General features: G+C 41.9%; 1 protein-coding gene across 1 annotated transcript in view; it reads right to left on the reverse strand.

Annotated features, from left to right (window-relative positions):
• FES (FES proto-oncogene, tyrosine kinase) overlaps positions 1–25473 on the reverse strand; it is a 433101-nt gene that overhangs the window by 304933 nt on the left and 102695 nt on the right. The window contains exon 2 of the mRNA XM_053717717.1: positions 5060–5329. Within this exon, the coding sequence (XP_053573692.1) occupies positions 5060–5284 (225 nt within the window). The 5' untranslated portion in view covers positions 5285–5329. The remainder of the gene's footprint in view (positions 1–5059; positions 5330–25473) is intronic.

The raw sequence follows: 25473 nt of genomic DNA on the forward strand, positions 1-25473 counted from the left end.
TATATATATATATATATACACACGATTATATATAGGTATAGATATATACATATATATAGGAATATCTATTTATAAATACTTAGAACATATTCTGCTATGTGCAGAACATTGGAATGTGAAATATTTATAGTAAACACACAGTATAACACTTTATTAAATATGAATATCGCAAAAATATGTTTTTTGATGTTTTCATCTACTTAGCTGCAAATGGTTACACACATATATATATATATATATATATATATGTATATATATATATATATATATATACATATATGTCTATATGTGTGTACATATGTATTTATGTGTTTATATGTGTATATATATCTGTAAATACATAAATACACATATACAAACATATATACACCTTAACACATACATATATACACCTTAACACATATATGTATATATTAGGTAAAAAGAGTTTATATTCTGCGCCTTTCTTCTGCGGAGTATACAGTTGTGGGGCAAAAAACAGCCCCTATAACTAAGCACTTACTTCAGGCAACCTCAATCCGTATGAGGTAAGTGATCACCAGAGTATAGATGTTGTTCCAGGATCAATGTAGGTTGTCATCCGTAAGCTGATTAACTGATGTAGAAGTAACAATATATCCAATGTGCTATGAAAAACCGGGTTGAGTGCAGAATCTTCGCCACCCAGTCAGATGTATTTGTCACGCAATATTGCATATAGTGTAGTTACCGGTGCTGGGATCCCAGATAGAGCAGGCTCTGCTCAGAGGAGACACGCTGTTATGCAGTCTGCAGGTCTGGTTGTGATCCAGGCTTTGAGAAAGGTGTGTCAGAGAAAGACAGAGCGGAACACAGCTGATTGCAGCTACTGAGTAAATGAAATTCCAGAATGCTCAGAAAATGAGCAGGCAAGTCTTGTACTTCAGTTAATACAAATGAATAGGCTTTAGGTGCTGTATTCCAGAGAAGTGAACACATGCCACAATAACAAGGCTTGTTATTGTGGCATGTGTTCACTTCTCTGGAATACAGCACCTAAAGCCTATTCATTTGTATTAACTGAAGTACAAGACTTGCCTGCTCATTTTCTGAGCATTCTGGAATTTCATTTACTCAGTAGCTGCAATCAGCTGTGTTCCGCTCTGTCTTTCTCTGACACACCTTTCTCAAAGCCTGGATCACAACCAGACCTGCAGACTGCATAACAGCGTGTCTCCTCTGAGCAGAGCCTGCTCTATCTGGGATCCCAGCACCGGTAACTACACTATATGCAATATTGCGTGACAAATACATCTGACTGGGTGGCGAAGATTCTGCACTCAACCCGGTTTTTCATAGCACATTGGATATATTGTTACTTCTACATCAGTTAATCAGCTTACGGATGACAACCTACATTGATCCTGGAACAACATCTATACTCTGGTGATCACTTACCTCATACGGATTGAGGTTGCCTGAAGTAAGTGCTTAGTTATAGGGGCTGTTTTTTGCCCCACAACTGTATACTCCGCAGAAGAAAGGCGCAGAATATAAACTCTTTTTACCTGATTTTCTTTCTAGCTGTGGAGACAAGCTGGGAGTCTCCACAAATCCTTTTTCAGCAGCCTTTCTGAACATCTAAATAAATCTGTGGACTTGTGCTATTACGCATATATATTTGTATTTATTTCCGTTATATTATAAGGGATTTATTTATGTATTTATACATACATTTATATTTATAGGTCACTTAATAGAACTAATACAGCGCGGGTATCACATCTTTTTCTCATACATATATATATATATATATATATTATATATATACAGTATATATATGCACCCGTGACAATTTCCATGATTTTCATTTATAAATATTTGGGTGTTTGGATCAGCAATTTCATTTTGAGCTATCAAATAACTGAAGGACACAGTAATATTTCAGTAGTGAAATGAGTTTTATTGGATTAACAGAATATGTGCAATATGCATCAAAACGAAATTAGACAGGTGCATACATTTGGGCACCCTTGCCACAAACAGAGTCGTTTGAGGTATGCAAACGCACATTTGGACAAGTCAGCTTAATTTTGGACTGATGAAACAAATGATGAGTTAGTTGGTCATAACAAGGGGCGTTATGCATTGCGGCAAAAGAACACAGAGTTCCAAGACAAACACTTGCTAGCCACAGTAACATTTGGTGGATGTTCCATCATGCTGTGGGTCTGTGTGGCCAGTGCTGGTACTGGGATTCTTGTTAAAGTTGAGGGTCGCATAGATTCCACTCATTATCAGCAGATTTTTGAGAATAATGTTGATGAACAGTCAAAAAGTTGAAGTTACACTGGGGCTCGATATTTCAACAAGACAATGACCCAAAACACTGCTCAAAATCTTCTCTGGCATTTATGCAGTGGAACAAGTACAATGTTCTGGAATGGCCATCTAAGTCCCCAGACTTGAATATCATTAAAAATCTGTGGGGTGATTTGAAGCGGGCTGTCCATGCTCGGCAACCATCAAACCTAACTGAACTGGAGATGTTTTGCAAGGAGGAATGGTCCAAAATACCTTCATCCAGAATCCAGACACTCATTACAGGCTATAGGAAGCATCTAGAGGCTGTTATTTCTGCTAAAGGAGGCCCTACTAAATATTGATGCAATATTTCTGTTGGGATGCCCAAATTTATGCACCTGTCTAATTTTGTTTTGATGCATATTGCACATTTTCTGTTAATCCAATAAACCTAATTTCACTACTAAAATATTACTGTGTCCTTCAGTTATTTGATAGATCAAAATGAAATTGCTGATCCAAACACCCACTTATTTAGAAATGAAAATCATGGAAATTGTCAGGGGTGCCTAAACTTTTGCATACGATTGTATAAATAAATATATATATATATATATACACATATATACATACATATATTTAGACACGTATATGTATATATCACAATATCATTTTTCCCTAACACCTGAGATCTCAAAACTTTGAGCTTTTATAACTTTTGTGTGCAATATTGTTTTTGAATAGTTGTTATTAGATTGTGTTATAATAAGTTTAACTGTACCCTGTAACGTATTTTTGATGTGTTTTGTGCAAATTTTTGGTTTCGCAAAACAGTTAATCACAGCTCTAAGGATGCGGTAATCAATCTAGTGTGAATCGCAAATTTAATCTGCGCGCAAATGATCGTGAAAACCCGATATCACTTGCACGCAGATGTTTGCACTCCACTCGTAATATGGCCCATAGTAGGGAACTTTCCCTACAGCTTTTTCAAAACATATTAATGGAAATTCACAGCTCTACCAGTAGCAAAGTGTATTATTTAGCTAATGAAACATATTCCTGAATGTCACTGTCGTATAATTCCCTACAACTATACAGGGAGTGCAGAATTATTAGGCAAATGAGTATTTTGACCACATCATCCTCTTTATGCATGTTGTCTTACTCCAAGCTGTATAGGCTCGAAAGCCTACTACCAATTAAGCATATTAGGTGATGTGCATCTCTGTAATGAGAAGGGGTGTGGTCTAATGACATCAACACCCTATATCAGGTGTGCATAATTATTAGGCAACTTCCTTTCCTTCGGCAAAATGGGTCAAAAGAAGGACTTGACAGGCTCAGAAAAGTCAGAAATAGTGAGATATCTTGCAGAGGGATGCAGCACTCTTAAAATTGCAAAGCTTCTTAAGCGTGATCATCGAACAATCAAGCGTTTCATTCAAAATAGTCAACAGGGTCTCAAGAAGCGTGTGGAAAAACCAAGGCGCAAAATAACTGCCCATGAACTGAGAAAAGTCAAGCGTGCAGCTGCCAAGATGCCACTTGCCACCAGTTTGGCCATATTTCAGAGCTGCAACATCACTGGAGTGCCCAAAAGCACAAGGTGTGCAATACTCAGAGACATGGCCAAGGTAAGAAAGGCTGAAAGACGACCACCACTGAACAAGACACACAAGCTGAAACGTCAAGACTGGGCCAAGAAATATCTCAAGACTGATTTTTCTAAGGTTTTATGGACTGATGAAATGAGAGTGAGTCTTGATGGGCCAGATGGATGGGCCCGTGGCTGGATTGGTAAAGGGCAGAGAGCTCCAGTCCGACTCAGACGCCAGCAAGGTGGAGGTGGAGTACTGGTTTGGGCTGGTATCATCAAAGATGAGCTTGTGGGGCCTTTTCGGGTTGAGGATGGAGTCAAGCTCAACTCCCAGTCCTACTACCAGTTTCTGGAAGACACCTTCTTCAAGCAGTGGTACAGGAAGAAGTCTGCATCCTTCAAGAAAAACATGATTTTCATGCAGGACAATGCTCCATCACACGCGTCCAAGTACTCCACAGCGTGGCTGGCAAGAAAGGGTATAAAAGAAGAAAATCTAATGACATGGCCTCCTTGTTCACCTGATCTGAACCCCATTGAGAACCTGTGGTCCATCATCAAATGTGAGATTTACAAGGAGGGAAAACAGTACACCTCTCTGAACAGTGTCTGGGAGGCTGTGGTTGCTGCTGCATGCAATGTTGATGGTGAACAGATCAAAACACTGACAGAATCCATGGATGGCAGGCTTTTGAGTGTCCTTGCAAATAAAGGTGGCTATATTGGTCACTGATTTGTTTTTGTTTTGTTTTTGAATGTCAGAAATGTATATTTGTGAATGTTGAGATGTTATATTGGTTTCACTGGTAAAAATAAATAATTGAAATGGGTATATATTTGTTTTTTGTTAAGTTGCCTAATAATTATGCACAGTAATAGTCACCTGCACACACAGATATCCCCCTAAAATAGCTATAACTAAAAACAAACTAAAAACTACTTCCAAAACTATTCAGCTTTGATATTAATGAGTTTTTTGGGTTCATTGAGAACATGGTTGTTGTTCAATAATAAAATTAATCCTCAAAAATACAACTTGCCTAATAATTCTGCACTCCCTGTATAAATATACACAGTATATAATTCCTCTCCTGGACATTTTTGTATTGAAAAATTATAAACAGAGGAAACAAAAGGTTTATGACTGACATCCTTAGAACATTTTATTTTAAGTACTCCTTAGTATAATATTGTTACCTGATTGAGCTGGCTTGACAAATCGTTCAGTCCAAGCTGTGGTGAATTTTCTACCTTTTCCACATGTGTGAACATCTGATGCAGCATTGATGAGTATTCTTTATCACTCTTTACCCGCTGAATCAGCCACTTTTTCATGGTTTCCATGAGTTTTAGCTCTGAATCTTGCAGACGCAGCAATGCATTGTACCCGTCAGGACCGCTAAAATCTGCCCCAAAGCCCATGATGGAAACTTGTGTTCTCTGTTGTGCAAACAGCTCAGTGTTCTCCTGTAATCAAATTAAACAAAAAGATACACAGTAAACACAAAAGCTGGAAAACAAACTGGTAGTTTCTACCTCTCTGAAATAACGGCAAAGGACTAATAATCCTCTATGTACTGCAGTGATGTGCAGTCAGGGGCTGGTGAGTTATTGGCTAGTATCAGTGCCAGATAAACAAACATATAAACCCGATAGAAGTAGCTTAAGTTCACCACCTCCTCAGTCCATCATACAGTCTTAGTGTTAAATGTTAAAAAGTTCTTCCTCTGACAAAGCTGCAATGGTACCCCCTCTTCCCTGATTGGACTAACTGTGCTGTCTGCCTTTTGGCTGAATGCATCAGCACATAATACCAGATAATCTCAGCAAAAATGCTCCCAATATTAAAGCAATTTGTAGAACATTCCTAAAATAGGAGCTCTTGCCTAATTTGTACCCTCCCTCTTTTTCTTGCATATTTCTGCCCTAGTTTTCATATGAAAAACACAATTTATGCTTACCTGATAAATTTATTTCTCTTGTGGTGTATCCAGTCCACGGATCATCCATTACTTGTGGGATATTCTCATTCCCAAAAGGAAGTTGCAAGAGGACACCCACAGCAGAGCTGTTATATAGCTCCTCCCCTCACTACCATATCCAGTCATTCGACCGAAAACAAGCAGAGAAAGAAGAAACCATTGGGTGCAGTGGTGACTGTAGTTTAAACTTAAAAATTACCTGCCTTAAAATGACAGGGCGGGCCGTGGACTGGATACACCACAAGAGAAATAAATTTATCAGGTAAGCATAAATTGTGTTTTCTCTTGTAAGGTGTATCCAGTCCACGGATCATCCATTACTTGTGGGATACCAATACCAAAGCTAAAGTACACGGATGAAGGGAGGGACAAGGCAGGTACTTAAACGGAAGGTACCACTGCCTGTAAAACCTTTCTCCCAAAAATAGCCTCCGAAGAAGCAAAAGTATCAAATTTGTAGAATTTTGAAAAAGTATGAAGCGAAGACCAAGTCGCCGCCTTGCAAATCTGTTCAACAGATGCCTGAGCTGTAATCCTTTCAGGGGGCTGCTGTCCAGCAGTCTCATAGGCTAAGCGTATTATCCTTCTTAGCCAAAAAGAAAGAGGATGCCGAAGCCTTTTGACCTCTCCTCTGTCCAGAGTAAACAACAAACAAAGCAGATGTTTGTCGAAAATCTTTAGTAGCTTGTAAGTAAAACTTTAAAGCACGAACCACGTCTAGATTGTGTAATAGATGTTCCTTCTTTGAAGAAGGATTAGGACACAAGGATGGAACAACAATCTCTTGATTGATATTCTTGTTAGATACCACCTTAGGTAAAAACCCAGGTTTGGTACGCAGGACAACCTTATCCGTATGGAAAATCAGATAAGGAGAATCACATTGTAAGGCAGATAACTCTGAGACTCTACGAGCCGAGGAAATAGCTACCAAAAAAATAACTTTCCAAGATAAAAGTTTGATATCTATGGAATGAAGAGGTTCAAATGGAACCTTGAAGAACCTTAAGAACCAAATTTAAGCTCCATGGCGGAGCAACCGGTCTAAACACAGGCTTGATTCTAACTAAAGCCTGGCAAAATGCCTGAACGTCTGGAACATCTGCCAGACGCTTGTGCAAAAGAATAGACAGAGCAGAAATCTGTCCCTTTAAGGAACTAGCTGACAATCCTTTTTCCAAACCATCTTGGAGAAAGGATAATATCCTGGGAATCCTGACTTTACTCCATGAGTAACCCTTGGATTCACACCAATAAAGATATTTACGCCATGTTTTATGATAAATTTTCCTGGTGACAGGCTTTCGTGCCTGTATCAAGGTATCAATGACTGACTCGGAGAAACCACGCTTTGTTAAAATCAGGCGTTCAATCTCCATGCAGTCAGTCTCAGAGAAATTAGATTTGGATGGTGGAAAGGACCCTGAAGTAGAAGGTCCTGTCTCAGAGGCAGAGTCCATGGTGGAAAGGATGACATGTCCACTAGATCTGCATACCAGGTCATGCGTGGCCACGCAGGTGCTATTAAAATCACCGATGTTCTCTCCTGCTTGATCTTGGCAATCAGTCGAGGGAGCAGAGGAAACGGTGGAAACACATAAGCCAGGTTGAAAGACCAGGGCGCTGCTAGAGCATCTATCAGCGTCGCCTTGGGGTCCCTGGACCTGGATCCGTAACAAGGAAGCTTGGCGTTCTGTTGAGACGCCATGAGATCCAACTCTGGTTTGCCCCAGCGATGAACCACTTGTGCAAACACCTCCGGATGGAGTTCCCACTCCCCCGGATGAAAAGTCTGTCGACTTAGAAAATCCGCCTCCCAGTTCTCTACACCTGGGATATGGATAGCTGATAGGTGGCAAGAGTGAATCTCCACCCAGCGAATTATCTTTGAGACTTCTAACATCGCTAGGGAACTTCTTGTTCCCCCTTGATGGTTGATGTAAGCCACAGTCGTGATGTTGTCCGACTGAAATCTGATGAACCTCAGAGTTGCTAACTGAGGCCAAGCTTGAAGAGCATTGAATATCGCTCTCAATTCCAGAATATTTATTGGAAGGAGTGACTCCTCCTGAGTCCACGATCCCTGAGCCTTCAGGGAGTTCCAGACTGCACCCCAACCTAGAAGGCTGGCATCTGTCATCACAATTGTCCAATCTGGCCTTCGAAAGGTCATACCTTTGGACAGATGGACCCGAGATAAGCACCAGAGAAGAGAATCCCTGGTCTCTTGATCCAGATTTAGTAGAGGGGACAAATCTGTGTAATCCCCGTTCCACTGACTGAGCATGCATAGTTGCAGCGGTCTGAGATGTAAGCGTGCAAACGGCACTATGTCCATTGCCGCTACCATTAAGCCGATTACTTCCATGCACTGAGCCACCGAAGGGCGTGGAATGGAATGAAGAATACGGCAGGAATTTAGAAGCTTTGATAACCTGGACTCCGTCAGGTAAATTTTCATTTCTATAGAATCTATTAGAGTCCCTAGGAAGGAAACTCTTGTGAGTGGGGATAGAGAACTCTTTTCCTCGTTCACTTTCCACCCATGCGACCTCAGAAATGCCAGTACTATGTCCGTATGAGACTTGACAATCTGGAAGTTTGACGCCTGTATCAGGATGTCATCCAAATAAGGGGCCACCGAAATGCCCCGCGGCCTTAGGACCACCAGAAGCGACCCTAGAACCTTTGTGAAGATTCTTGGGGCTGTAGCTAATCCAAAAGGAAGAGCTACAAACTGGTAATGCCTGTCCAGAAAGGCAAACCTGAGAAACCGATGATGATCTTTGTGTATCGGAATGTGAAGGTAAGCATCCTTTAGATCCACTGTAGTCATATATTGACCCTCCTGGATCATAGGCAGGATGGTACGAATAGTTTCCATCTTGAATGATGGAACTCTGAGGAATTTGTTTAAGATCTTTAGATCCAAAATTGGTCTGAAGGTTCCCTCTTTTTTGGGAACCACAAACAGATTTGAGTAAAAACCCTGTCCTTGTTCCTCCTTTGGAACTGGATGGATCACTCCCATAACTAGGAGGTCTCGTACACAGTGTAAGAATGCCTCTCTCTTTATCTGGTTTACAGATAATTGTGAAAGGTGAAATCTCCCTTTTGGGGGAAAAGCTTTGAAGTCCAGAAGATATCCCTGGGATATAATTTCCAACGCCCAGGGATCCTGAACATCTCTTGCCCACGCCTGGGCGAAGAGAGAAAGTCTGCCCCCCACTAGATCCGTTACCGGATAGGGGGCAGTTCCTTCATGCTGTCTTAGAGGCAGCAGCAGGTTTTTTAGCCTGCTTACCTTTGTTCCAGGTCTGGTTTGGCCTCCAGACCGCCTTGGACTGAACAACAGTTCACTCTTGTCTTGCATTAGAGGAGGTTGATGCCGCACCTGCCTTGAAGTTTCGAAAGGCACGAAAATTAGACTGTTTGGCCCTGGATTTGGACCTGTCCTGAGGAAGGGCATGACCTTTTCCTCCAGTGATATCAGCAATAATCTCCTTCAAACCAGGCCCGAATAAGGTCTGCCCCTTGAAGGGAATGTTAAGCAGCTTAGATTTTGAAGTCACGTCAGCTGACCATGATTTAAGCCATAGCGCCCTGCGCACCTGTATAGCAAAACCAGAATTCTTAGCCGTTAGTTTAGTCAAATGAACAATGGCATCAGAAACAAAAGAATTGGCTAGCTTAAGTGCCCTAAGTTTACCAAGTATGTCATCCAATGGAGTCGCTACCTATAAGGCCTCTTCCAGAGACTCAAACCAGAACGCTGCAGCAGCAGTGACAGGGGCAATGCATGCAGGGGGCTGTAGGATAAAACCTTGTTGACTAAATATTTTCTTAAGGTAACCTTCTAATTTTTTATCCATTGGATCTGAAAAAGCACAACTGTCCTCGACAGGGATAGTAGTACGCTTTGCTAAAGTAGAAACTGCTCCCTCCACCTTAGGGACTGTCTGCCATAAGTCCCGTGTGGTGGCGTCTATAGGAAACATTTTTCTAAAAATAGGAGGGGGAGAGAACGGCACACCTGGTCTATCCCATTCCTTAGTAATAATTTCTGTAAACCTTTTAGGTATTGGAAAAACATCAGTACACACCGGCACTGCATAGTATTTATCCAGTCTACACAATTTCTCTGGCACTGCAATTGTGTCACAGTCATTCAGAGCAGCTAAAACCTCCTTAAGTAACACGCAGAGGTGTTCAAGCTTAAATTTAAATGTAGAAATATCAGAATCAGGTATCCTTCCTGAGTCAGAAACATCACCCACAGACTGAAGTTCTCCTTCCTCAGCTTCAGCATATTGTGAGGCAGTATCAGACATGGTTCTTAAAGCGTCAGTATGCTCTGCATTTCGTCTAACCCCAGAGCTATCTCGCTTACCTCTAAACTTAGGTAGTCTGGCTAATACTGCTGAAAGTGTATTTTCCATGACTGCCGCCATGTCTTGTAAAGTAAACGCTATGGGTGCCCTAGATGTACTTGGCGCCATTTCAGCGTGAGTCCCTTGAGCTGGAGTCAAAGGATCTGACACGTGGGGAGAGTTAGTCGGCATAACTTCCCCCTCGTTAGATTCCTCTGGTGATAAATTTTTTAAAGACAGAATATGATCTTTATTGCTTAGAGTGAAGTCAGTACAATTGGTACACATTCTAAGAGGGGGTTCCACCATGGCTTTTAAACATAATGAACAAGGAGTTTCCTCTTTGTCAGACATGTTTATACAGACTAGCAATGAGACTAGCAAGCTTGGAAAACACTTTAATTCAAGTTAACAAGCAAATATAAAAAACTGTACTGTGCCTTTAAGAGAAACAAATGTTGTCAAAATTTGAAAAACAGTGAAAAAAGGCAGTTACACAAACGAAATTTTTACAGTGTATGTAATAGGCTAACAGAGCAATGCACCCACTTGCAAATGGATGATTAACCCCTTAGTTCAAAAAACAGATCAAAAAAACGACATAGACGTTTTTTAACAGTCACAACAAACTGCCACAGCTCTACTGTGGCTCCTACCTTCACCAATAAACGATTTTAGACCCTTTAGAGATGTCCTGTAGCATTCAGGGAACTTCTGAGGAAAACTGGATGTCTCAGTCTGTAATTTTAACTGCGCAAAAAAGCTCTAAAATAGGCCCCTCCCACTCATATTACAACAGTGGAAAGCCTCAGGAAACTGTTTCTAGGCAAAAATAAAGCCAGCCATGTGGAAAAAATTAGGCCCCAATAAAGTTTTATCACCAAGCATATATAAAAAACGATTAAACATGCCAGCAAACGTTTTATATAGCATATCTATAAGGGTATTACCCCTGAGAGTAAGCATGATACCAGTCGTTATTAAATCACTGTATTCAGGCTTAACTTACATTTATCAGGTATCAGCAGCATTTTCTAGCATTTCCAATCCTAGAAAAAATTATAACTGCACATACCTCATAGCAGAGTAAACTGCACGCCATTCTCCCTCTGAAGTTACCTCTCTCCTCAGACATATGTGAGAACAGCAATGGATCTTAGTTACAACTAGTGATGTCCCGAACTGTTCGCCCGCGAACGGTTCACAGCGAACATAGGTTGTTCGCGTTCGCGTTTGTGGGCGAACACATGGCGATGTTCGATCCGCCCCTATGTGTCATCATTGTGGAAACTTTGACCCTTTATGTCACAGCCGCCTGACACATTAGAGCCAATCAACATCAGACACTCCCTCACAGACACTCCCAGCTACTCGGAATCCGCCATTTTAGACTCATAACGACCTTGCTTTTTTAATGAGAGGACGTGTTATGTTTTTGCTCCTGACATTAATAGGAAAAACATAGCTAGGCTAGTGTATTTACAGTCCAGAAGGACTCCACTCATCTCTGCTGCAAGCACAGCACCCCAAAAAGTCCTTTTTAGGGCTATATTTCGTGCCGTTTTTTTTTTTATTAGCATTTGCCTGGCTTTCAGCTGTGTGTTTAAGGCTCACAGCATATGCTGTGACTACTGCCACCACTGATATCTCCCTAACAACATTAGTTTAAATTTAACTAACCCAAAAATATAATTATTTTTCTAGTGTAATTTTTTTTCATTTTCTATCAGGCCAGTGTCACACAGCATATACTCTGGTTCATTGCTCTGTGCCAGCCAGCAGCCAGCAGTGTTAATATCCGTTTATAACATTATTTTTAATTTAAAAAAAAAAAACACAAAAAAATATTTTTCTAGTGTAATCTAATTACATTTACTATCATGCCTGTGTCTGTCAGGCTCACTCAGCATTAATATACCTCTTTTTTTTCCAGTCTTTTGGTTAATTGGTCTGTGCCAGGCAGCCACCCAGCACTCATATCTATTTTTCTTTCACCTTAATTTTAATATATAAAAAAAAAAAGTTTAAATTTGTTTGCTAGTGTAATCAAATCTAATTTTCTATCCGGCCTGTGTGTTTTGCTGACATAGAGAGCCTACTGTGTTTACTTGCTGCCCTCCCTAGTCTATGAGCCACGACTCATATGTGTTTAACCTTTTTTTAATTTCCCCCCCAAAAAATAATTTCAATCATTTTTATAGTGTAATCTAATAGTATTTTCTATCAGGCGTGTGTGTATCCGACATACATAGCCTACTGTTTTTAATAGCTTCCCTTCCAAGGCTATCAGCCACGACTCATATGTATGTGCTTAACCTTTTTCTTAAAATTTCAAAAAAAAAGTCTTTAAATCATTATGCTAGTGTAATCTAATTGTATTTTCTATCAGGCCTGTGTCTAACTGTCTATCTGACTTACACAGCATACTGTTGTTATAATTGCTGCCCTACGTAGCAGCCAGCCAGTGCGACCACTCATAGAGTCATATGTGCATTGCACTTCTTAACATAATTTTAATATTAAAATCTAAAATTTTAAAATATTTTGCTAGTGTAATGTAACTTAATTTTCTATCAGTCCTGTGTTTTTGTCACTTACACAGCATAATGTGTTAAATTACTGCCCTACCTACCATCCACGACTCATATCTGCCAGCCTGTCTGCCAGGCCCAAGTAGCCAATTAGTGGCACCAATCACAATTCTTGTAACAGTAATAAAAAAAAAAAAAAGCATAATTTTTTGGACTGCAAATATTCAGTCTCCTAGGGCCATTGAATTTCATTTACCTCCTGCCTGCCACTGCCAGCCTTTTGTGCCAGGCCGTCTAGCCAACTATTTACACCAATCATAATTGTTGTCACAGTCAGACAGTATAGTTATTAATTTAAATAAAAATTTTTTTTAGTGTTGATCTTAACCCTCAGTTTGCTCGTGCCTTTGAATTGCACTTTTCTATAGCCTTCCAAGCCTGTGTGCCAGGCCTACTTAAAAAATATTTACACCAATCATATTTGTTGTGACAGTATTCTAATAATTAAAAATTAAAATTTTTGGTAATAGTTGCTGTGATTTGAATCGTCAGTTTGCTGGTGCCATTGAATAGCACTTTCCTCCTGCCTTGCAGCCTGCTGTGAGCCAGGCCCACCTAGCCAATTGTTGTCAGCAATCATATTTCTGTTAACAGTATTGCAAAAATTGTCAATCATCACTGTTTAGACTGTCAGTAATCAGTCTCCTAGTGTCCTTGAATTGCATCTCCCTCCTGCCTGCCATCCTTTTGTGCCAGGCCGTCTTGCCAACTATTTACACCGATCCTAATTTTTTGTCACAGTATAGTTACTAATTAAAATTAAAAAAATCTTTATTGTTGATGATCTTAACCCTCAGTTTGCTTGTGCCTTTGAATTGCACTTTTCTACAGCCTTCCAAGCCTGTGTGCCAGGCCTACTTAAAAAATATTTACACCAATCATATTTGTTGTGACAGTATTCTAATAATTAAAAATTAAAATTTTTGGTAATAGTTGCTGTGATTTGAATCGTCAGTTTGCTGGTGCCATTGAATAGCACTTTCCTCCTGCCTTGCAGCCTGCTGTGAGCCAGGCCTACCTAGCCAATTGTTGTCAGCAATCATATTTCTGTTAACAGTATTTCAAAAATTGTCAATCATCACTGTTTAGACTGTCAGTAATCAGTCTCCTAGTTTCCTTGAATTGCATCTCCCTCCTGCCTGCCATCCTTTTGTGCCAGGCCGTCTTGCCAACTATTTACACCAATCCAAATTTTTTGTCACAGTATAGTTACTAATTACAATTAAAAAAATCTTTATTGTTGATGATCTTAACCCTCAGTTTGCTCGTGCCTTTGAATTGCACTTTTCTACAGCCTTCCAAGCCTGTGTGCCAGGCCTACTTAAAAAATATTTACACCAATCATATTTGTTGTGACAGTATTCTAATAATTAAAAATTTAAATTTTTGGTAATAGTTGCTGTGATTTGAATCGTCAGTTTGCTGGTGCCATTGAATAGCACTTTCCTCCTGCCTTGCAGCCTGCTGTGAGCCAGGCCCACCTAGCCAATTGTTGTCAGCAATCATATTTCTGTTAACAGTATTGCAAAAATTGTCAATCATCACTGTTTAGACTGTCAGTAATCAGTCTCCTAGTTTCCTTGAATTGCATCTCCCTCCTGCCTGCCATCCTTTTGTGCCAGGCCGTCTTGCCAACTATTTACACCAATCCAAATTTTTTGTCACAGTATAGTTACTAATTAAAATTAAAAAAATCTTTATTGTTGATGATCTTAATCCTCAGTTTGCTCGTGCTTTTGAATTTCACTTTTCTACAGCCTTCCAAGCCTGTGTGCCAGGCCTACTTAAAAAATATTTACACCAATCATATTTGTTGTGACAGTATTCTAATAATTAAAAATTTAAATTTTTGGTAATAGTTGCTGTGATTTGAATCCTCAGTTTGCTGGTGCCATTAAATAGCACTTTCCTCCTGCCATGCAGCCTGCTGTGAGCCAGGCCCACCTAGCCAATTGTTGTCAGCAATCATATTTCTGTTAACAGTATTGCAAAAATTGTCAATCATCACTGTTTAGACTGTCAGTAATCAGTCTCCTAGTGTCCTTGAATTGCATCTCCCTCCTGCCTGCCATCCTTTTGTGCCAGGCCGTCTTGCCAACTATTTACACCGATCCTAATTTTTTGTCACAGTATAGTTACTAATTAAAATTAAAAAAATCTTTATTGTTGATGATCTTAACCCTCAGTTTGCTCGTGCCTTTGAATTGCACTTTTCTACAGCCTTCCAAGCCTGTGTGCCAGGCCTACTTAAAAAATATTTACACCAATCATATTTGTTGTGACAGTATTCTAATAATTAAAAATTAAAATTTTTGGTAATAGTTGCTGTGATTTGAATCGTCAGTTTGCTGGTGCCATTGAATAGCACTTTCCTCCTGCCTTGCAGCCTGCTGTGAGCCAGGCCCACCTAGCCAATTGTTGTCAGCAATCATATTTCTTTTAACAGTATTGCAAAAATTGTCAATCATCACTGTTTAGACTGTCAGTAATCAGTCTCCTAGTGTCCTTGAATTGCATCTCCCTCCTGCCTGCCATCCTTTTGTGCCAGGCCGTCTTGCCAACTATTTACACCAATCCTAATTGTTGTCACAGTATAGTTACTAATTAAAATAAAAAAAATCTTGATTGTTGATCTTAATCCTCATTTTGCTTGTGCCATTGAATTGCACTTTTCTACTGCCTGCCAGCCTGTGTGCCAGGCCCAACTATCCAATTAGTGCTAGCAATCATATTTCTTTTAACAGTATTGCAAAATTTGTCAATCAACACTGTTTTGACTGTCAATCTGCAGTCTACTAGTGCCCTTGAATTGCATTTTCCTCCTGCCTGCCTGCCTGCCTGTGTGCCAGTCCCAACTAGCCAATTAGTGCCACCACTCATATTTATTGTAACAGGATTGGAATTTTTGTTAATCATAACTGTTTTGACTGTGATTCTTCAGTCTCCTAGTGCCATTGAATTGCAGTTTCCTTTCTCCCAGCGTGTGTGCCAGACAGGCTCATTTGCCAAATAGTGCCAAACAATCATATTTGTTGCCACAGTACTAGTAATATTTCAAAAAATTAACAATTTGTGATTTTTAAAACATCTGTCTTTTTTGTTGTTGTCAGTCTCACAGCGTATACTGTGCCCACTTTCACAGTGCCACCACTCAATTGGTGTAATAGTATTGTTAGTGTCCATTTAAAAAAAAAATGACAGGCAGAGGCAGGCCACCCCGCAGGTTCCGTGGTCGTGGTGCTGTAATTCCTTTAGACCCTACAAATATGCACATTGTTCAGACGCCGGGTGCCAGGGGGGATGCAAAAACTTCTGAGGAGGACCTAGTTGAATGGCTAACACAGGAAACCCAATCTTCTTCAGCTTCCGCTGCTAGTCCTCCTAACCTTGACGCACCATCTAAGTCCAGCTGTGCTTTGGGCAGGTCTCAACTGACCAGTGACACTCCGCCGCCTGTCGCCACCACCAACACTAGCACCACAGCCGCTTCACTTGATCTGTCACAGGAGTTATTGACACATCATTTTGAAGAAATGAGTGATGCGCAACCATCATTGACAGAGGATGTAGATAATAGTGATCAGTCTCAGTCAGGCAGCATTACCGACATGGAGGTACGGTGTGATGATGATGATGATGTTGTAGCCGCTGCTGCTTCCTTTCTTGATGTTTCAGATACAAGTGAAGCGGTTGATGATGATGTGTCGGTGGATGTCACGTGGGTGCCTGCTAGAAGAGAAGAAGAAGAGGGGGAAAGTTCAGATGGGGAGACAGAGAGGAGGAGGAGGAGGAGACGATTTGGAAGGTCGTCTCAAGGAGCTAGTGGCACAGTCAGACAGCATGCATCGTCACCAGGGGTCAGCCAGACAGCCCGCCGCCGCCCATCAACGCATGCTGTTGCCACCACCAGAATGCCATCATCGCAGAGCTCAGCAGTGTGGCATTTTTTTTGTGTGTCTGCCTCTGACAACAGCGATGCCATTTGCAACCTGTGCCAAAAGAAACTGAGTCGTGGGAAGTCCAACAGCCACCTAGGTACAACTGCTTTGCAAAGGCACATGGTCTCCCATCACAAAGGCCGATGGGAAGAACACATGAGTAGAAGCAGCACACAAAGTGAAAGCCGCCCTCCTCCTCCTGCTCCAGCATCTTCAGCCACGTCAACCAGTGCTGTCCTCCTTGCCCCCTCTCAACCATCCTCCACTCAGTCTCTCTTACGTAGCAGTTCCTGGTCATCTGCCCACAGTCAGGTGTCTGTCAAGGACATGTTTGAGCGTAAGAAGCCAATTTCTCAAAGTCACCCTCTTGCCCGGCGTCTGACAGCTGGCTTGTCTGAACTCTTAGCCCGCCAGCTTTTACCATACAAGCTGGTGGAGTCTGATGCTTTCAAAAAAACAGAATTTATGCTTACCTGATAAATTACTTTCTCCAACGGCGTCATCCTTACTTGTGGGATATTCTCTTCCCCAACAGGAAATGGCAAAGAGTCCCAGCAAAGCTGGTCACATGATCCCTCCTAGGCTCCGCCCACCCCAGTCATTCGACCGACGGACAGGAGGAAATATATATAGGAGAAACCATATGATACCGTGGTGACTGTAGTTAGAGAAAATAATTCATCAGACCTGATTAAAAAACCAGGGCGGGCCGTGGACCGGACACACCGTTGGAGAAAGTAATTTATCAGGTAAGCATAAATTCTGTTTTCTCCAACATAGGTGTGTCCGGTCCACGGCGTCATCCTTACTTGTGGGAACCAATACCAAAGCTTTAGGACACGGATGAAGGGAGGGAGCAAATCAGGTCACCTAAATGGAAGGCACCACGGCTTGCAAAACCTTTCTCCCAAAAATAGCCTCCGAAGAAGCAAAAGTATAAAATTTGTAAAATTTGGCAAAAGTGTGCAGTGAAGACCAAGTCGCTGCCTTACATATCTGGTCAACAGAAGCCTCGTTCTTGAAGGCCCATGTGGAAGCCACAGCCCTAGTGGAGTGAGCTGTGATTCTATCAGGAGGCTGCCGTCCGGCAGTCTCATAAGCCAATCGGATAATGCTTTTAAGCCAAAAGGAAAGAGAGGTAGAAGTCGCTTTTTGACCTCTCCTTTTACCAGAATAAACAACAAACAAGGAAGATGTTTGTCTGAAATCTTTAGTAGCCTCTAAATTGAATTTTAGAGCACGGACTACGTCCAAATTGTGTAACAAACGTTCCTTCTTTGAAACTGGATTCGGACACAAAGAAGGTACAACTATCTCCTGGTTAATATTTTTGTTGGAAACAACTTTCGGAAGAAAACCAGGCTTAGTACGCAAAACCACCTTATCTGCATGGAACACCAGATAGGGCGGAGAACACTGCAGAGCAGATAACTCTGAAACTCTTCTAGCAGAAGAAATTGCAACCAAAAACAAAACTTTCCAAGATAATAACTTAATATCTACGGAATGTAAGGGTTCAAACGGAACCCCTTGAAGAACTGAAAGAACTAGATTTAGACTCCAGGGAGGAGTCAAAGGTCTGTAAACAGGCTTGATTCTAACCAGAGCCTGAACAAATGCTTGAACATCTGGCACAGCTGCCAGTCTTTTGTGAAGTAAAACAGATAAAGCAGAGATCTGTCCCTTCAGAGAACTTGCAGATAATCCTTTCTCCAAACCTTCTTGTAGAAAGGATAGAATCTTAGGAATTTTTATCTTGTTCCATGGGAATCCTTTAGATTCACACCAACAGATATATTTTTTCCATATTTTATGGTAAATTTTTCTAGTTACAGGCTTTCTAGCCTGAATCAGAGTATCTATTACAGAATCTGAAAACCCACGCTTTGATAAAATCAAGCGTTCAATCTCCAAGCCGTCAGTTGGAGGGAAACCAGATTCGGATGTTCGAATGGACCCTGAACAAGAAGGTCCTGTCTCAAAGGTAGCTTCCATGGTGGAGCCGATGACATATTCACCAGGTCTGCATACCAAGTCCTGCGTGGCCACGCAGGAGCTATCAAGATCACCGAGGCCCTCTCTTGATTGATCCTGGCTACCAGCCTGGGAATGAGAGGAAACGGTGGGAATACATAAGATAGGTTGAAGGTCCAAGGTGCTACTAGTGCATCTACTAGAGTCGCCCTTGGATCCCTGGATCTGGACCCGTAGCAAGGAACCTTGAAGTTCTGACGGGACGCCATCAGATCCATGTCTGGAATGCCCCATAATTGAATTATTTGGGCAAATATTTCCGGATGGAGTTCCCACTCCCCCGGATGGAATGTCTGACGACTCAGAAAATCCGCTTCCCAATTTTCCACTCCTGGGATGTGGATTGCAGACAAGTGGCAGGAGTGATCCTCCGCCCATTGGATTATTTTGGTCACTTCTTCCATCGCTAGGGAACTCCTTGTTCCCCCCTGATGATTGATATATGCAACAGTCGTCATGTTGTCTGATTGAAACCTTATGAATTTGGCCTTTGCTAGTTGAGGCCAAGCTTTGAGAGCATTGAATATCGCTCTCAGTTCCAGAATGTTTATCGGGAGAAGAGATTCTTCCCGAGACCATAGACCCTGAGATTTCAGGGGTTCCCAGACCGCGCCCCAGCCCACCAGGCTGGCGTCGGTCGTGACAATGACCCACTCTGGTCTGCGGAAGCTCATTCCCTGTGACAGATTGTCCAGGGTCAGCCACCAACGGAGTGAATCTCTGGTCTTTTGATCTACTTGAATCGTCGGAGACAAGTCTGTATAATTCCCATTCCACTGTCTGAGCATGCACAGTTGTAATGGTCTAAGATGAATTCGTGCAAAAGGAACTATGTCCATTGCTGCAACCATCAATCCTATTACTTCCATGCACTGCGCTATGGAAGGACGAAGAACAGAATGAAGCACTTGACAAGAGCTTAGAATTTTTGATTTTCTGACCTCTGTCAGAAAAATCCTCATTTCTAAGGAATCTATTATTGTTCCCAAGAAGGGAACTCTTGTTGACGGGGACAGAGAACTTTTTTCTTTGTTCACCTTCCATCCGTGAGATCTGAGAAAGGCTAGGATGATGTCCTTATGAGCCTTTGCTTTTGACAGAGACGACGATTGAATCAGGATGTCGTCCAAGTAAGGTACTACTGCAATGCCCCTTGGTCTTAGAACCGCTAGAAGGGACCCTAGTACCTTTGTGAAAATCCTTGGAGCAGTGGCTAATCCGAATGGAAGTGCCACAAACTGGTAATGCTTGTCCAGAAAAGCGAACCTTAGGAACTGATGATGTTCCTTGTGGATAGGAATATGTAGGTACGCATCCTTTAAATCCACGGTAGTCATAAATTGATTTTCCTGGATAGTAGGTAGGATCGTTCGAATAGTTTCCATTTTGAACGATGGAACCTTGAGAAATTTGTTTAGGATCTTGAGATCCAAAATTGGTCTGAATGTTCCCTCTTTTTTGGGAACTATGAACAGGTTGGAATAAAAACCCATCCCTTGTTCTCTTATTGGAACTGGATGAATCACTCCCATTTTTAACAGGTCTTCTACACAATGTAAGAATGCCTGTCTTTTTATTTGGTTTGAAGATAATTGAGACCTGTGGAACCTTCCCCTTGGGGGTAGTTCCTTGAATTCCAGGAGATATCCTTGAGAAACTATCTCTAGCGCCCAAGGATCCTGAACATCTCTTGCCCAAGCCTGAGCAAAGAGAGAAAGTCTGCCCCCCACCAGATCCGGTCCCGGATCGGGGGCCATCCCTTCATGCTGTTTTGGTAGCAGTGGTAGGCTTCTTGGCCTGCTTACCCTTGTTCCAGCCTTGCATTGGTCTCCAGGCTGGTTTGGGTTGTGAAGTATTACCCTCTTGCTTAGAGGATGTAGAATTAGAGGCTGGTCCGTTTCTGCGAAAGGGACGAAAATTAGGCCTATTTTTAGCCTTAAAAGACATATCCTGTGGGAGGGCGTGGCCCTTTCCCCCAGTGATGTCTGAAATAATCTCTTTCAAATCAGGTCCAAATAATGTTTTACCCTTGAAAGGGATGTTAAGCAATTTTGTCTTGGAAGACACATCCGCTGACCAAGACTTTAGCCAAAGCGCTCTGCGCGCCACGATAGCAAATCCTGAATTTTTCGCCGCTAATCTAGCTAATTGCAAAGCGGCATCTAAAATAAAAGAGTTAGCCAATTTAAGTGCTTGAACTCTGTCCATAACCTCCTCATACGAAGATTCTTTATTGAGCGACTTTTCTAGTTCCTCGAACCAGAAACACGCTGCCGTAGTGACAGGAACAATGCATGAAATTGGTTGTAGAAGGTAACCCTGCTGAACAAAAATCTTTTTAAGCAAACCTTCTAATTTTTTATCCATAGGATCTTTGAAAGCACAACTATCTTCGATAGGAATAGTAGTGCGTTTAGAGTAGAAACCGCCCCCTCGACCTTGGGGACTGTCTGCCATAAGTCCTTTCTGGGGTCGACTATAGGAAATAATTTCTTAAATATAGGGGGGGGAACAAAAGGTATGCCGGGCCTTTCCCACTCCTTATTTACTATGTCCGCCACCCGCTTGGGTATAGGAAAAGCGTCGGGGGGCACCGGAACCTCTAGGAACTTGTCCATCTTACATAATTTCTCTGGAATGACCAAATTGTCACAATCATCCAGAGTAGATAATACCTCCTTAAGCAGTGCGCAGAGATGTTCTAATTTAAATTTAAATGTCACAACATCAGGTTCAGCTTGTTGAGAAATTTTTCCTGAATCTGAAATTTCTCCCTCAGACAAAACCTCCCTCATGGCCCCTTCAGATTGGTGTGAGGGTATGTCAGAACAGTTATCATCAGCGTCCTCTTGCTCTTCAGTGTTTAAAACAGAGCAATCGCGCTTTCTCTGATAAGTAGGCATTTTGGATAAAATGTTTGCTATAGAGTTATCCATTACAGCCGTTAATTGTTGCATGGTAATAAGAATTGGCGCACTAGATGTACTAGGGGCCTCTTGTGTGGGCAAAACTGGTGTAGACACAGAAGGGGATGATGTAGTATCATGTTTACTCCCCTCATTTGAGGAATCATCTTGGGCAATATCATTATCTGTGGCATTGCCTTAAACTTGTCAACAAAGCACAAAAAACGTTTTAAAATAAAACCGTTACTGTCACTTTAAATTTCAAACTGAAAACACTTTATTACTGAATATGTGAAAAAGTATGAAGGAATTGTTCAAAATTCACCAAAATTTCACCACAGTGTCTTAAAGCATTAAAAGTATTGCACACCAAATTTCAGAGCTTTAACCCTTAAATTAACGGAACCGGAGCCGTTTTTACATTTAACCCCTATACAGTCCCAGCTATATGCTTTGCTGAGACCCAACCAAGCCCAGAGGGGAATACGATACCAAATGATGCCTTCTATAAGCTTTTTCAGTGATTCTTAGCTCCTCACACATGCATCTGCATGCCTTGCTCTCCAAAAACAACTGCGCATTAGTGGCGCGAAAATGAGGCTCTGTCTATAACTAGAAAAGGCCCCCATCTGAAAAAGGTGTCCAACACAGTGCCTGCCGTTTTTCTAAACAATCCCCAAGATTATAATAACCATTAATAGTTAGAATCTGCAAAATATGCCTAGCAAAGCAATAGTTTTAGCCCAGAAAAATGTCTACCAGTTTTTTAAGCCCTTATGAAGCCCTTTATTCTTTTATTTAACTAAGAAAATGGCTTACCGGTCCCCATAAGGGGAAATGACAGCCTTCCAGCATTACATAGTCTTGTTAGAAATATGGCCAGTCATACCTTAAGCAGAAAAGTCTGCCAACTGTTTCCCCCAACTGAAGTTACTTCATCTCAACAGTCCTGTGTGGAAACAGCAATCGATTTTAGTAACTTCTGCTAAAATCATCTTCCTCTTACAAACAGAAATCTTCATCTTTTTTCTGTTTCAGAGTAAATAGTACATACCAGCACTATTTTAAAATAACAAACACTTGATTGAAGAATAAAAACTACATTTAAACACCAAAAAACTCTTAACCATCTCCGTGGAGATGTTGCCTGTGCAACAGCAAAGAGAATGACTGGGGTGGGCGGAGCCTAGGAGGGATCATGTGACCAGCTTTGCTGGGACTCTTTGCCATTTCCTGTTGGGGAAGAGAATATCCCACAAGTAAGGATGACGCCGTGGACCGGACACACCTATGTTGGAGAAATTTGTATCTATTGGGACACCGCAGTGGAAGGTACCTGGCAGAAATTTCTTTTCACAAAAGGCAATCCCAAACCTGTACTCTGTTGTGAGAAAGGAAGTTATGGCATGTCTGGCACACAGCGTTGGGGCAAGGGTCCATATGACCACGGATAGCTGGTCTGCAAAGCATGGTCAGGGCAGGTATATCACCTACACTGCGCATTGGGTAAACCTGCTGACTTCTGACAAGCATGGAATGCGTGGCTCTGCAGAAGAGTTGGTGACACCGCCACGACTTGCAGGCAGGCCTGCTGCTACCTCCTCTACTCCTCCTACTCCATCCTCTTCCATAACCTCTTCCTCGGCTGAGTCCTCTTCAACTTCTGTGTCTTGCTCCACATCTATGGCATCCCCCCAGCTCCCCAGGTACTATGCTACATCCCGGGTACGGCAGTGTCACGCCGTCTTGGGGTTGACTTGCCTGAAAGCGGAGAGTCACACCGCACCAGCACTCCTGACCACCCTGAACGCACAGGTGGATCAGTGGCTGACTCCGCACCAACTGGAGATTGGCAAGGTTGTTTCTGACAATGGAAGTAATTTGGTGGCGGCATTGAAATTGGGCAAGTTGACACATGTGCCGTGCATGGCACATGTGTGTAATCTGATTGTACAACGATTTGTCCATAAGTACCCAGGCTTACAGGACGTCCTGAAGCAGGCCAGGAAGGTGTGTGGCCATTTCAGGCGTTCCTACACGGCCATGGCGCACTTGTCTGATATCCAGTGTCGAAACAACCTGCCAGTGAGGCGCTTGATTTGCGACAGCCCGACACGGTGGAATTCAACACTCCTAATGTTTGACCGCCTGCTCCAACAAGAAAAAGCTGTTAATGAGTATTTGTATGACCGGGGTGCTAGGACAGCCTCTGGGGAGCTGGGGATATTTTTGCCAAATTACTGGACGCTCATGCGCAATGCCTGTAGGCTCATGCGTCCTTTTGAGGAGGTGACAAACCTTGTCAGTCGCAGCGAAGGCACCATCAGCGACATCATACCATTTGTTTTCTTCCTGGAGTGTGCCCTGCGAAGAGTGCTGGATCAGGCAGTAGATGAGCGTGAAGAGGAAGCGGGAGAGTTGTGGTGTCCATCCCCCCCGCAAACAGCAGAATCAGCATTGCTTGCTGGACCTGCGGCAACGCAGGAAGAGGATTGTGAGGAAGAGGAGTCAGAGGAGGAATGTGGCTTTGGGGAGGATGAGGAGGAGGAAGACCGAGCACAACAGTCATCCCAGGGTGCTCGTTGTTGTCACCTATCTGGTACCCGTGGTGTTGTACGTGGCTGGGGGGAAGAAGATACCATGGGTTTCTAAAATCAATGCCTTTCCTGTAATCTTTTATTCAAAAGGATGACATATCTCCTCTTTCATGCTGTTGTTTCGGTTGAGGCTCCGGGACCCTCGTATTAAAAAGGCCTGAGCATAAATAAGTGTCACGGCTGTGTAATCAATGTTTTTTTCTAATTTCACGGTTGCAAATAATGATCTGTGGCTTTCTAAAATCAATGCCTTTCCTGTAATCTTTTATTCAAAAGGATGACATATCTCCTCTTTCATGCTGTTGTTTCGGTTGAGGCTCCGGGACCCTCGTATTAAAAAGGCCTGAGCATAAATAAGTGTCACGGCTGTGTAATCAATGTTTTTTTCTAAATTCACGGTTGCAAATAATGATCTGTGGGTTTCTAAAATCAATGCCTTTCCTGTAATCTTTTATTCAAAAGGATGACATATCTCCTCTTTCATGCTGTTGTTTCGGTTGAGGCTCCGGAACCCTGGTATTAAAAAGGCCTGAGCATAAATAAGTGTCACGGCTGTGTAATCAATGTTTTTTTCTAATTTCACGGTTGCAAATAATGATCTGTGGGTTTCTAAAATCAATGCCTTTCCTGTAATCTTTTATTCAAAAGGATGACATATCTCCTCTTTCATGCTGTTGTTTCAGTTGAGGCTCCGGGACCATCGTATTAAAAAGGCCGGAGCATAAATAAGTGTCACGGGTGTGTAATCAATTTTTTTTCTAATTTCACGGTTGCAAATAATGATCTGTGGGTTTCTAAAATCAATGCCTTTCCTGTAATCTTTTATTCAAAAGGATGACATATCTCCTCTTTCATGCTGTTGTTTCGGTTGAGGCTCCGGGACCCTCGTATTAAAAAGGCCTGAGCATAAATAAGTGTCACGGCTGTCTAATCAATGTTTTTTTCTAATTTCACGGTTGCAAATAATGATCTGTGGGTTTCTAAAATCAATGCCTTTACTGTAATCTTTTATTCAAAAGGATGACATATCTCCTCTTTCATGCTGTTGTTTCGGTTGAGGCTCCGGGACCCTCGTATTAAAAAGGCCTGAGCATAAATAAGTGTCACGGGTGTGTAATCAATTTTTTTTTCTAAATTCACGGTTGCAAATAATGATCTGTGGGTTTCTAAAATCAATGCCTTTACTGTAATAT

The sequence above is a fragment of the Bombina bombina genome, chromosome 6, assembly GCF_027579735.1.
Source record: "Bombina bombina isolate aBomBom1 chromosome 6, aBomBom1.pri, whole genome shotgun sequence".
Taxonomy (NCBI): domain Eukaryota; kingdom Metazoa; phylum Chordata; class Amphibia; order Anura; family Bombinatoridae; genus Bombina; species Bombina bombina.